The following is a 13,049-nucleotide window of genomic DNA, read 5'->3' as shown; positions in this document are numbered from 1 at the left end:
ACTCTAAAACCAACCCCGGCACTCTTCCTGCCACTCGCAAGCATATTCTCGTTCTGCGTTTTAAAGGGTCCCTGAAACAGCTCGGACAAATTTTGTAGACGCGTAGGGTACAGCCACAGTAAAACATTCACGTCACAATTTAAGTGAAGCGCCTCATATAAAGAGAGCTACGGACGATTACAAGTTACCCTACTCCCTAGCCATGCATTTTCTCCTCAACTCGTTCGCCGAGTCATAGGGGTTAAGCTCCGCATTCGCTGGCTCTACGTCATGTTGTGACGTGATGTCGTCTACTTCCGGTTGTCTTGGAGCCAGCGCGCGAAGGCTCTCCAACTAGAGTGTACTAGAATACGGTCGAGTGGGACGAGCGGCTGGGGCGGCGCATGCTTTGCAGTGAGGCGCCCGACGTGGAAAAATACTGTGGCGGCACTGCGTTCGAAGTGGATTGGGCGGCATAAAGGTCGCGCCGTTGGAAACTGCTGGCGATAAAGTTTGTACGAGTGTTCTGTGGCGATACTGCTCGGCAGGGTCATTCGTACTACTTCGCGCGCTGGTATTTGCGTTCAGACCGCTCAAATGGGGTTCATAATTGCATATGACATGTATTTGTGCCTTAAGAATAAATTCCTTTCTTTCTCTTCTTTATTTAATTTTATTTTTTTAATGCCGCTCGGTGATTTCGCGTGCATTGCGGCCGCAGTGTCGGCTTTCATTCTGCTATGTGTAAATCTAACCACCATTGTTTTGAAATGGGCGCCATTCCTAGCCGCCATTACGGGGCCTTCGTTCGAGTCACTTTCTTTTTTATTTATTATTATTTTTATAGTTTTTGCTGGGGATGCATACAACTTTGGCTTTTAGTGGCTGTAACGACAAATGCGTGACACTTACGTTTTACTCCCTGTAACAGATAGTAGGCCCTCGAAGCTAGCGCTAAGGCCCAGCGGCATCACCACTATTTCGTCACTTTAAATCAATCCAATCCAATCTAAGAAAGTAAAGTAGCCGTTTTCGGAATGAGCAACAGGGAGCGGAGACAGCGGAGAACCGGAGTCCGCGGGTGAACCATCGTTAGTGGACACGGTCCGTGTACATACTTAGCGAGCGCGGTGTTGTAAGCGGCAATGGCTGGACGACGACGACGGTGACCACGATGGACGAAGACGACTGGGAAGCTCGCCTCGCGGACGTCGAGTGGCAGCGGTTGCAGGCAGCGCGGGATCAGGACGGGCTTCGCGACGGCCTGGCCGAGGGAAAAGAGCGCGCACTGCAGGCGGGTTTCGACCAGGGCTTCCGCGAGGGTTTCCAGCTGCTTCGCCAAGTCGCCGTCTGGAGAGGCCTGGTCCGGTCAGTTCCCACTCACTGCTGCCGTGCTTAACGCTAATACGGGACTTTCAGACGGAAGGACTAAACGCGAGCGATCGTCTCCTTCTTTCCAGTTTCAATTTGGCGTTCTTTTATGATGCAGGAAATCCTTCAATGATTATCTTTTCCAGGGGTGCGTGCAGTTTCGCCGAAGGTGGCGATCGGTCAGAGCTGTCTGAACTGTCCGGCCGACTGGTACAGCTCGAGCGAGACCTGCTGGCAGGCCGCGCGGGCGCAGCGCAAGTGCGCGAGACCCGCGTCCAAGTGCAGTGTGCGCTGCAGGCGCACGGACTTAGCCTGCCAGACGAAGACCGGACGCAGGAGCAATAAAAAAGAGCGACCACAGAAACACGCCTCCTTCCTTTCTTTATTGTCATTGTCGCCGCTCGGCGTTGATGATTCGGAGCTGTTCCATCGCCTAGAAAGGAAGCTGATCAGCAGCTCGTGCGGCACAGGCTGCCTCTCGTCGACAGGCACGAACATGTCGTTCCGGGCGATCTTGAGCCAGCCCCAGTAGATGAACGTCATCCAGCCAGTGGTGATCAGCGCCGCGCGTCCCGGCATAAACCTTCGCCACGACACTGCAACAACAGTTTGGAGGGTTGTGGGGAACAAGCTTCAGAGCCCTCTCATCGCACACTGCTCGCCGGTTCAGTCACACACAGAGCGCATCTTTCGAGCCTCCTTAGCGACGCTACTGCGGCCTGCGCGGACGGAGCGCAGTGCACGGAGGCACGTGCGTTTCAACAAGACTGGCTTCTTGCAGCCGTTCTTGAGCAAGCGGCGGTACAGGCGCTTTAGCTTGGACACGCTGCCCTGCTCGCCCTGCCGCTCCTCGACTAGCCGCTGCACAAGGCTACGTGCGCGCGCAGTGGAAGCGAGGAGTAGCAGAAGCGTCTCAAGCTGGTGGCCCTTTCGCATTCGCTGCATTATGTACGCGGCCGCTAACTCGCAGTCCTCGACGGCCTGGGCCACCAGCGATTGATCTGACGGCCGTCGCGACCGCAGAATACGCCGAAGGGTGCGACACAGCTTGCGCACTCGGCCCAGGCCGCTCTCCGGAGGCAACCTATTGAAAACGGTGCGCACAAGCACGCGGAGAATGCCGACCTCCGTTCTTAAATGATAAAGTCTGGCACGCTGAGTAGCCATGGGACACCGGGCTGTCCAAGACGGCGGCTACTCACTTGCCCTTGACGCTGCGCCCTCGGAGATGCCGCTGTCGCTGAGCTGCTACCGATTCATGGAAGATCTCCGTCTCACAGTCATGACGCGCTTGCTCTAGTTCTGTGGTAATCAAATCCTGTTAATGCTGCACCGCTCTTGTGACTGGCAGAGCTGAGCCACGCTGGCTAGAAATGGAATAACAGAAATGTTTACGCTATCTTTTCCCAATGCTTTTACACGCGGAACGATTGGCTTGGCATGGATTGGCGTGACTGGCTGATGCGTTCTTGCGTACCGTATTGCGTACTCTGCAAACTCTGTGCGTGCTACTACAGTGTACTAGATTGGCCCATTCTAGTACACTCTAGTGCTACATTGGCGGGAGTAAAACAGTCAACGCTTTACATATGACATGCGGAGGAAAAATTCACGATGGCTATCCAAGTCACCCATACAGCCGTGCTACTTGCTGCCGACAGACCAACTAGGTTATGCCGTCGCAGCATCGTAGCGCAAAACAACCATTGCCGATCGTCTAATTTATCGAGACAGATGCAACTTGGTTTCTGAAACGAAGGTTGAGATAATGTGCCGAAAGCTACAGATAATGAAACAAAAAAAAAAAACAAAAAAAAATCGCCAAACATCATTCGCAGACAAGAGCGTAATAGTACATAATACGTCATTTTCGTCCCCCGGTCCGTCGGCGCCGTGGCTTAGTTGGTTAAAGCGCCTGTCTAGTAAACAGGAGATCGTGGGTTCGAATCCCACCGGTGCCTGCATTGTGATTGGTCGATGCTTCTTTTTTTTTTTTTTTTTTTCGCTTTGCTCACAGTATGTTGTGCGCGGCACTACGCGACAGCCGTCTTCCCCCCCCCCCCCCCCTACCAGCTCGTTTTCCACTCGTCTTGCTCACCACAGCTTAATTTCACACCCATTTCAAAGCTTATTATTCTTCGCTTCCATTAATTTTGATCAAGCATGGGAACTCGAGGCCATTTTCAAGATGTGTAGAACAAGCTATAATAAAGTTTCAAGAGCTTAGGCCTTCGATGGCAGGCTTTACTGACCGGTGCTGAAAGGCCCTTGACTGATTCTTACATTGGAGTCACTAGAAGATGTTGGAACAAGCACGAAAGGAAGTAGTTTTGTAAAAAAAAAAATAATAATAATAATAATAATTAAAAAAAAAGGGGGGAGGTTGCCGTCTAGCATACATACTAGCGCGCGCTTTTTTATTTTTTCCCAGTGCCAAATAATCTGTATCAACCGTGGCACGAACAATATGTTCCTCGCCTGTGGCAATGCATACGTCAATGCAATCGCCAAACAACTTAATGCACAAAATGCTGCATGCTCCCCATTACAAGAGAAATTGAACATTTCATCGTCAGTCTATATTTTATGACTACTGCAGGACAAAAATAGTGCCTCTCTTAGCAATCTCCAATCTTGTATTCTGCAGATTCACTGCCACGGGTGACCTGCTTCAATCTCATAGAGAAAAGGCCGAAACAATATGGGTGTCCAAGCCAGAATCATGAGAGAACCACCCAACGACGCCAACAGATGCAGCTTCTCACCGAGCTGGTCCTCCGACATGTACATTTGGATTAAATCACCACAAGACTCTATTGAACATCACTTCCGTTGTCTGCATAGCATTCTTCTTTGTTGGCTAAGATCCTCAAATCATTTGTTGCAGGTCACCTCCAGCATTGCTGAACAGGACAATGCCCTTTGCAAACTGCAAGTTGCCAAGATGTAACACTTCGTTACAAACACTGAACATCCAGAGAGCTGAGCAGTTAGAGGCTCACCCTAAATATCTGCTCAATTTTACACTTCTGCAAGCATAGACTTCCGGCATGGGCACACATTGTGCACTTTGTTGGAAGTTTACCTAATTCACCAATCATGTGCAAGGTGCCTTGTCTTGAAATTAAAAGAAGAAACTGCGGAAAGCCAATTGCCCCGATTTTTATGCATATTTTCTGCATTTCTCATTTTCCTCCTCAGACTATAACCCTGACACAAAAATAGATGGCTTCCAAGTAGTATCATTAAAAACAATTACTCCAATGAACTGAAGTACTAATGTGCCAAACAGATGACACAAGAAGAGACACGGACGAGTGCTTGACGTGTCTCATCCGTGTCTCTTCTTGTGTCGTCTGTTTGGTGCTTTAGTACTTCAGTAACATGCACCAACTAGCCCAACAAAAAGTTCTGTTTGAGTACTCCAATGAAATGGCCCACTGTACTACACATGGAAAAATCTGAAAGAACCATGTAAATACAAAACTGTTTATTCAACATATTTACATGATACATCACAGACAGTTTCATTACTGACTCTGTATCCACCTCCGCAGTCATGTTTCCTCCATGTGACACTTATAGATTGCAGGCTACAACTACCCTGGCAAGGTGTAAGCGCTGCCTGAACACATGCATGCCTCCATGGATAACATGCATTCTCTTGCCCTTCAAGACACTGTTTGAGCAAGAAAACATTTGATAAGACAAGAAAGTCACGCCTTGCTTGTCTAGAATGTACAGGCAAGAAGGCCAATTGTACGTTCATTCAAATCATTTTCACACATGAATGCACTCATGCTGAATGAACGTGAATGATCAAAAGATATTCTTGCCAAGTTGTTGATGTTACTTCTTCATGCGATTTGTTCCCGATTCTTTTCATGGTTGTCTAAGGGTTTTCCAGAAATCCACGCTGTTAAACAAATACTATAAACTAGGACGATGAAAGGAGAGATGCACGCACTTAGCACATATACACATAGTGATGTGTGAGTGCGTGATTGAGGCATCTCGCCTCAATAAGCTGCTTTCCAATTACAGCACTTTGTGTTCTCAAACTGCTGCTGGAAGATGAATACTGCCCATGATGAATGCTTACTAAAATACAATTACAGCTGACACCATCTTTTCGAGAACAAGCACCAGCGAGTGAGGGCTGCAACAGCACTTATTTCAAGATCCGTACCCAGGAAATAGGAGGCAAAAACAATAAAACAAGGCACAGCCGTGGAAATGCAACACTGGCCAGCATGCTTTTTTGCTTCAGGTACGAATATATTTTGTGCATAGACGTTTGATTAGAGTAGAACACTGCAAAGGAGCTTATTTCCAGAATATTGCAGAACATTAATGGTCCTTTTACAAAAGCGCCAAGACAGTTCTGAATTGTCGATGCATAACGAGAGAAAGACTCGCTTCACTGGAGCACAATGAGATAGGCAACTACTAAAATGTCACTTCCTTTGTTGAAGACCAGGTGCGAATAAAATCGCCACAAAATTTGCGCTTCATTCAGTGTCTACCATACAGCCTTCTGCACCCCCCCATTTAGAGTCGTCTGCTACAGTACAATTCTTTGAAACATGCGCACCAGCAGCAAAACCACTTTTTCTTAAAATCTCAACTTGAGAATGCACATGGACAAAGTAAAAATATGCAGCTCCCTTTACAGTCATCACATACAGCCCTAGCTGTACATTCTTAAAAATTGTACACACATGCAACAACAATAAATCAATCTGGCGTGCATTTCCTATCTTGAACTACCTTTCTGTCACAAACCTCATGCACTTCTCAGCGTTGCTCACGGGAGGGAAGTGAACAAGAAATGCACAGAACGATGACAATTGTAACGTGACAAAATAACCCCCCGAAATGTCCACAACAGTCTAGCAGTGGGGGTTAGGGTCTCTTGTTTTTTCGTCTTTGTCTCTCTCCGTGCTGTTTTCCAAGAATAATTTACACCAAATTTAACTTTTGTGAAGCTAACGAGAGGGCTAGTTTAGTGGCAGCACCAAGACAAATTCATTGACCTCTACAGGTACACTGATTAGCCAAACGAGTTCCTAGGAAACCAGCAAGGTGGAGTAAGAGTGGCAAATGGGAAAGTTCAAATCCAGCTGAATTCCCTTGTTGAATCTAGCTCCATCTTATGGATTTCTGAAAGACTCATTTTGATTATTCTGCACACCCTCCTCCAGTTACTACTGCGATCAATGGTAGTTCGAACAAGGGTTGTTGCTAGAGCCAACCTTTCTGACTGGCTGTTTTATGAAAGCTGCCTCACATCTAGCTGAGCCAGCTAATTTAAGAGAAACTTAGAGAGAGAGAGAGAGATAGCTAAGGTGGCTGCTGTTCAACTGTATTCCAACTTCCCGGCACCATCACTCCTTGAATTTCCACTCCTGACGGCACATTGGACAGAGCTGCTGGACTTGCTGGGAGTTGAGCCACTTCATGATGCAGTGGATGTGGAAACAGTGCGAACACTGGCCCCACACTGCAAAGATGGGAAGAAGCACATGTTCTGTGAGGCCACTGTTAACTCGGTTAACGAAACACTAAAATACATGAAATCAGTTTAGAGCGAGTGAGTATTCTTTGCAAACTTTATTTTCATTTTGTGGAAAGAGAGTCAGCAGAGGAGACTGAAGCCCAAACTTCCAGTTCTTAAATTTCAAGCTATTGTATCGCCACAGCGTGCGGAGTTGAACACATGCAGGCAAGGCAATCGATAAATAATGTTTAATCATTTTTACAGGGTGTCTTTATCCCTGTTAATGAAGAGGGACTGGAAGGAGGAAAGAGCGGACTGTGCACTGTTAGCATGATGTTTGAAAAAATACAGAATGTACTGTGGCCCCAGCACGAGTACATCAGTGTGATGTCACAAATTTTCAAACTCCTTTTGGCTCTGTAAATGTTCTTCAAACTTGCTCATTTCAGTATTTGGCTACATTAGAATACAATGTAATCCATATTTACTCATAAAACAACTCCAGCTCTTGCCACAGTGTAGTTGTTGACCTGACCTAATGTGATGGTGCATGTAAATGTGAATGCTGCTGTCAGGGAGAATGGTAGGGTAAATGAAAGAACTGCAGCATCGTCTGGCTGGTGCAAGGTGCCTATTGAGCAGTTCCTGAAGGTTAATCGTTGTACTCCCTGTGGTAGGAGTTGACTGCTATCCTACTTAGAGAGCGCCTGTTTTCTGCAAGCTGAAACATGGGCCCAGATTACGGTATAATAAAATAAAAAAAAATATATTGTTTTGGGAGTTTGGACCATAAAGTAGCTAGCGTTTGCTACAGTTCAGGCATGTCAGAATTTAACATTGTGACATTAATGACATCCGTGCCATTTGATGCATATCCACACCAATTTACCATGACAGCAACTCCAAAGCATATCCTATATTTCTATATGCTTCTAACTCCATGTCTAAAAGTTCACGTTAGCTTACAATCACAATAGTAGCTCAATCCGGAGCTTTTTGTGCAGTATGACGACACGCGGGTGAATAGGAAACTTCCAAGATTGCCACCCATTATAAGCTGCAATTGTTACAATAAATCCAGAAGGAAAACTGCCGGGTAAGAACTGAGGTACGCCGACGACATGCGTCTAGGGTCATTCTCACCTAGCGGGCAGTCATCACCTGGCATTTTGCAGTCTGGACAGCATCCGTCGAAGGGCACTCGGCATATGCCACAATTGTCGTCATTAGCAATCCAGCGCCAAGAGGCCACGCTGGTCCAACCTGCAAGCCGTCAAGACTGCCAGCTTGTCGAGCAGAACATCGCACATGCCGTTGCGGCGTCTACTACAAGACAAAGCCGCGTCTGTGAAACAGTCATGCCGTTGGAGTACCCTTTTACTGTGCTAAGCTATGGAGACAAGCGTCGATTTCGCGTAGGCGATGTACAATTTTTTTTTTCTCAACATAATTCGTCTATGCGGAAACACACACACACACACACACACACACACACAAAAAGGAAAAGTAGCCCGGTATGGTGTAATAAACGAGACAAACGCGAAGCTCGGGCAACAGTGCGACCAAGCAACTGCCGAAGGTGGGAAATAGAACACTCTTCTAAATTTTCTGCATTCCTTACTTCATCAATGCATCATTCCACGCACAAACGCTGGACCAACGGGTACCTCCCACAGCACGGCGTCGCCAACACGTGGGAAGCGATTGACGCCAACGCCCGCGTTTGGCCAATTTATCGTCTCGTTTATTTGCAGTATAAAGCTTTACAAAGTGCACCCTATCACACCCACGAACACAGTTTTAGCAGCATAATTTTGCTACGCTAAACTCTCGCCGTACCGGCCGTACTACGAAGCCGAATGCCGCGACGGGCGTCGTAGATGAAATGCGTGCACGGCGTCTCGAACGTAAGCTTCGCCAACGCTGCTCAGCCTCACAAATACACGTATACCAATCAAGACGCCAAACATCCTAGTTTTGTTCAGGCACTGGGCTGCAAATTTTGCAATCGCCAGTCGAAATGTCTGTTAGGTAGTGCACACGTCAAAACGAAAAGAAAACGCGGGAGAAATTAACACGAACCAACAGGAACATCACAAATGAGGGCCTGCTGAAGCTGGCGATAATGCTAGCGCGTAACAATCAGGAAGGATCGGAGCAAACGCATACGTTTAATCGTCACTTTCATCCCGATCCAACGAGAAGGTTCCCGAAACTTGCCGGGTAAAAAAACTTAAAAAAGAACAAACAAACGCCTGTGACGTCACCACTTGACAGCGACTTCCGCCGGAACATGGACTACTTCTCACCGAGAGTTTCTCGAAGCTTCCAGAAAATTCGAGACGTCTCGCCTTTTTACTCAAATAATACTGTTTCCGGTAAATAGTCCTTACAACAAGAGTGAGCAGATTTTATTCATAAACGTAAAGTAAAGAAAGTGATATCGCTAAGCTAACTAACACGCAGAATCTAACATCTCTGAAAGAGCAAAAACACTTTTGTAAAATGTATTGCGAACCGTAGGCATCAGTACCGGAAGTGCGGAGCAGTACAGCAAAAAGACAGGCTGTCGAGAACATTCTCTGGCGTCTTTAAAATCCAGCGCCGACCGCGTGGGCATTTCAGTGTTCATTCCGTGCTAGCAGAGCCCTGCGGTGTTTGCAAGCGACGCACTCTGGTCAAAGTAAGTTCAATGGCTATTCATTCTCTGTGCAATATTTCCTTGGTGTGTCATAGGTGCCGTTGTGTGCGCATTAAAAAAAAAAATCGAAGTGTACTTCGAAGTCGTGTGTGTGACGAACGCCCTAGTCGGCATTTGACTGATCGACTCTGCTCATCTTGCAGATGCCTGAGGAAACGCGCATGGAGGACTCCGGGGAGGTGGAGACCTTCGCCTTCCAAGCGGAGATCGCCCAGTTGATGAGCCTGATCATCAACACCTTCTACTCGAACAAAGAGATCTTCCTCCGTGAGTTGATCTCCAACTCTTCCGATGCCCTGGACAAGATCCGCTACGAGTCTCTCACGGACCCGAGCAAGCTTGATGCTCAAAAGGAGCTTTATATAAAGATCATCCCCAACCGCGATGACCGCACCCTGACGATCATCGACACCGGCATCGGCATGACAAAGGCGGACCTGATCAACAACCTGGGCACCATCGCCAAGTCTGGCACCAAGGCGTTCATGGAGGCGCTTCAGGCCGGCGCCGACATCAGCATGATCGGCCAGTTCGGCGTGGGTTTCTACTCTGGCTACCTCGTCGCGGACAAGGTGACCGTCACGTCAAAGCACAATGATGACGAGCAGTACACGTGGGAGTCGTCGGCCGGCGGTTCGTTCACCATTCGCACCGACAACTCCGAGCCCCTCGGACGCGGCACCAAGATCGTGCTCCACCTGAAGGAGGACCAGACGGAGTACCTGGAAGAGAGGCGTATCAAGGACGTCGTTAAGAAGCACTCGCAGTTCATCGGCTACCCGATCCGCCTGTTGGTGCAGAAGGAACGCGAGAAGGAAGTCTCCGACGACGAGGAGGAAGAGAAGGAGAAAGATGAAAAGACCGAAGACGAAAAGCCCGACGAGGAGGGTAAGCCCAAAATCGAGGATGTTGAGGATGACGACGAGTCGGCCGATAAGGACAAGAAAAAGAAGAAAAAGATCAAGGAAAAGTACTCCGAAGACGAGGAACTGAATAAGACCAAGCCGATCTGGATGCGCAACCCCGACGACATCTCTCAGGAAGAATACGGAGAGTTCTACAAGTCCCTGACCAACGACTGGGAAGACCACCTTGCTGTCAAGCACTTCTCGGTCGAAGGCCAGCTCGAGTTCCGCGCGCTGCTGTTCGTTCCCAAGCGCGCGCCGTTCGACTTGTTCGAGAACCGCAAGCAGAAGAATAACATCAAGCTGTACGTGCGCCGGGTCTTCATCATGGACAACTGTGAGGACCTCATCCCGGAGTACCTCAACTTCATCAAGGGCGTCGTCGACTCCGAGGACCTGCCGCTCAACATTTCCCGTGAGATGCTCCAGCAGAACAAGATCCTCAAAGTGATCAGGAAGAACCTCGTCAAGAAATGCCTCGAGCTCTTCGACAGCATCGCCGAGGACCGGGACATGTACAAGAAGTTCTACGAGCAATTCAGCAAGAACCTTAAGGTAGGCACTCTTAATGTACCTCGTGTGCAAAATATTGCGCATTGCCTTCATCTTTTAAAAATAAGTACGGTGCATGTGTGACTGTAAAGTGGTTTACTCATTCTTCTGCTTTGAGAAATTGACACTAAATTGATCTAGACCTCTGCGTCGTCCCCGATGACTGTAAGCAACCTTGAAGTGTTTTGAAATCGCAGAGATTCCGTGAAAATACTGGATGCAACAGCAACATGCCAATGTACTTAACGTCATTCCATCTTCATCTCTGCATTTCAGCAGCGAATTGCATTTTTTTTCCATAGCAAACGTGAGATGGAGGTACCACTGTGCATGGAGATGCAGCTTCCGACATCTACCGGTGTACAACATTGGACATTGAAAACGGCCTTGAACAGTGATTATGACCCATAGTTCTGTTCGGATAGGACTAATATATACCTCGCACAGCATAACCTTCCTGCACATTACGCGCCACGCACAAGCGCCGGCGTTGGGCTTCTTCTGAGGTACCGGTGTCGGCGCTGTGATGTGCGTGGTGGTGCATATGGAAGCACATAAGCTGGGTATAACTCGGATCCGTCAGGGCCTCTCTCTGTATGCCCAATTGGCGTGGTCTATCGTACGTGCCCAACATTCATAGTGCGCTTATACCCCACGTCGTCACAGGCCTAAACTGTTCTTACTTTGAAAATCGAATTGTCAATGCTCATTCTGCCCACCACATCTCATATTCAGCTGCATTTCTTCAACCTTCTTTTTTTTTTTTCTATCTACCTGCAGTTGGGCATCCACGAGGATTCTCAAAACCGCAAGAAGCTGGCAGAGTTTCTGCGCTACTACACATCTGCTTCTGGCGACGAGATGTGCTCTCTGAAGGATTACACATCGCGCATGAAGGAGAACCAGAAGCACATCTACTACATCACGGGCGAGTCCAAGGACCAGGTGGCCAACTCTGCCTTCGTCGAGCGTGTGCGTGAGCGGGGCCTCGAGGTCATCTACATGATTGAGCCCATCGACGAGTACTGCGTGCAGCAGCTGAAGGAGTACGATGGCAAGACTCTGGTCTCCGTCACCAAGGAAGGCCTCGAGCTGCCCGAGGACGAGGCTGAGAAGAAGCGGCAGGAGGAGAACAAGGCCAAGTTCGAGAACTTGTGCAAGGTCATGAAGGATATCCTGGACAAGAAGGTCGAGAAGGTGATCGTGTCCAACCGTCTAGTCAAGTCTCCGTGCTGCATTGTGACCTCTCAGTACGGCTGGACCGCGAACATGGAGCGGATCATGAAGGCGCAGGCGCTGCGCGACTCCAGCACCATGGGCTACATGGCAGCCAAGAAGCACCTCGAGGTGAACCCCGACCACCCCATCATGGAGAACCTCCGTCAGAAAGCCGATGCTGACCGCAATGACAAGGCAGTCAAGGACCTTGTCATGCTGCTCTTTGAAACTGCGCTGCTTTGCTCTGGCTTTGCCCTTGAAGACCCTCAGCTGCATGCAGACCGCATCTACCGCATGATCAAGCTCGGTCTTGGCATCGACGAGGACGAGGTGGCCGGTGCTGGGGACAATACGGCGGCGGCACCCACGGTGGAAGAGATGCCACCACTAGAAGGAGACGATGAAGATGCATCTCGCATGGAGGAGGTTGACTGAGCTGGTCTTAGTCTGCCTTAGTAATTTTTTTTTTTCACATGTATATATTTACACAGTCACCATGTTCATCAAATTTTTTTTTCTTTGTTTGTGCTAAGAATAAATTAAATTTATTCCCTGTTTGCACTTGGTATGTGTCTGGTCTTTCATGAAGCTGACAAATGTGACAAAGCATTTGCAGTTGCTATAATCAAATCTAGTTGGCACAAGTGCAAGAAAGCAAACTTGTCGTGTACTGTGTAGCAGTTTTATGTGCAACATTGAAGCGCTTAACACCTAACCAGGGGTTCCTCGGAGGATGGATGGATGAGGCTGAGCCCTTTAAATCCGGCGGTGGCACATGCCATGTAGCTGTGACTGTTAACATATGTTGTACTTTGTGGAGGGT

The 13,049-nt window shown here is 48.2% G+C and overlaps 4 protein-coding genes, 1 long non-coding RNA gene and 1 other non-coding gene across 6 annotated transcripts; 3 read left to right on the top strand and 3 right to left on the bottom strand.

Annotated features, from left to right (window-relative positions):
- The first annotated feature begins 997 nt into the window (after positions 1–997).
- On the top strand, positions 998–1,714 carry LOC119464350 (protein YAE1 homolog). The gene is made up of 2 exons (XM_037725275.2): positions 998–1,347; positions 1,497–1,714. Exons 1-2 carry the CDS (start codon positions 1,154–1,156, stop codon positions 1,693–1,695), a joined length of 393 nt encoding a protein of 130 aa, XP_037581203.1. The 5' UTR covers positions 998–1,153; the 3' UTR covers positions 1,696–1,714.
- LOC125940422 (uncharacterized) lies at positions 1,715–3,196 on the bottom strand. Its single transcript, XR_007463645.1, has 2 exons — positions 2,553–3,196; positions 1,715–1,946 (listed from the first exon to the last, which is right to left on the bottom strand). It is a non-coding gene; the product is annotated as an uncharacterized LOC125940422 (long non-coding RNA).
- LOC119464349 (uncharacterized) lies at positions 1,953–2,546 on the bottom strand. Its single transcript, XM_037725274.2, has one exon. It carries the CDS (start codon positions 2,515–2,517, stop codon positions 2,017–2,019), a length of 501 nt encoding a protein of 166 aa, XP_037581202.1. The 5' UTR covers positions 2,518–2,546; the 3' UTR covers positions 1,953–2,016.
- A 41-nt stretch (positions 3,197–3,237) lies between the features above and the next one.
- Trnat-agu (transfer RNA threonine (anticodon AGU)) lies at positions 3,238–3,311 on the top strand. The gene has a single exon. It is a non-coding gene; the product is annotated as a tRNA-Thr (tRNA).
- Positions 3,312–4,825: 1,514 nt separating this feature from the next.
- LOC119464351 (anaphase-promoting complex subunit 11-like) lies at positions 4,826–9,156 on the bottom strand. Its single transcript, XM_037725276.2, has 3 exons — positions 9,020–9,156; positions 7,994–8,113; positions 4,826–6,853 (listed from the first exon to the last, which is right to left on the bottom strand). Exons 1-3 carry the CDS (start codon positions 9,036–9,038, stop codon positions 6,738–6,740), a joined length of 255 nt encoding a protein of 84 aa, XP_037581204.1. The 5' UTR covers positions 9,039–9,156; the 3' UTR covers positions 4,826–6,737.
- Positions 9,157–9,388: 232 nt separating this feature from the next.
- Positions 9,389–12,783, top strand: LOC119464347 (heat shock protein HSP 90-alpha). Its single transcript, XM_037725270.2, has 3 exons — positions 9,389–9,533; positions 9,695–11,011; positions 11,789–12,783. Exons 2-3 carry the CDS (start codon positions 9,695–9,697, stop codon positions 12,659–12,661), a joined length of 2,190 nt encoding a protein of 729 aa, XP_037581198.1. The 5' UTR covers positions 9,389–9,533; the 3' UTR covers positions 12,662–12,783.
- The last annotated feature ends 266 nt before the right edge of the window (positions 12,784–13,049 follow it).

The sequence above is a fragment of the Dermacentor silvarum genome, chromosome 9 (genome assembly GCF_013339745.2).
Source record: "Dermacentor silvarum isolate Dsil-2018 chromosome 9, BIME_Dsil_1.4, whole genome shotgun sequence".
Taxonomy (NCBI): Eukaryota; Metazoa; Arthropoda; class Arachnida; order Ixodida; family Ixodidae; genus Dermacentor; species Dermacentor silvarum.
Note: the sequence above shows the minus strand (reverse complement) of the source record. Positions and strands in the feature narration are given on the sequence as shown.

Excerpts from the sequence above, each read along its gene's own strand:
- LOC119464350 (XM_037725275.2), top strand. The coding sequence starts at position 1,154 with ATGGACGAAGACGACTGGGAAGCTCGCCTCGCGGACGTCGAGTGGCAG. Across the intron at positions 1,348-1,496 it reads GTCTGGAGAGGCCTGGTCCG|GGGTGCGTGCAGTTTCGCCG; the intron begins GTCAGTTCCCAC and ends TATCTTTTCCAG.
- LOC119464351 (XM_037725276.2), bottom strand. Across the intron at positions 6,854-7,993 it reads AGGTGATGACTGCCCGCTAG|TGTGGGGCCAGTGTTCGCAC; the intron begins GTGAGAATGACC and ends CCATCTTTGCAG.
- LOC119464347 (XM_037725270.2), top strand. The coding sequence starts at position 9,695 with ATGCCTGAGGAAACGCGCATGGAGGACTCCGGGGAGGTGGAGACCTTC. Across the intron at positions 11,012-11,788 it reads AATTCAGCAAGAACCTTAAG|TTGGGCATCCACGAGGATTC; the intron begins GTAGGCACTCTT and ends ATCTACCTGCAG.
- LOC119464349 (XM_037725274.2), bottom strand. The coding sequence starts at position 2,517 with ATGGCTACTCAGCGTGCCAGACTTTATCATTTAAGAACGGAGGTCGGC.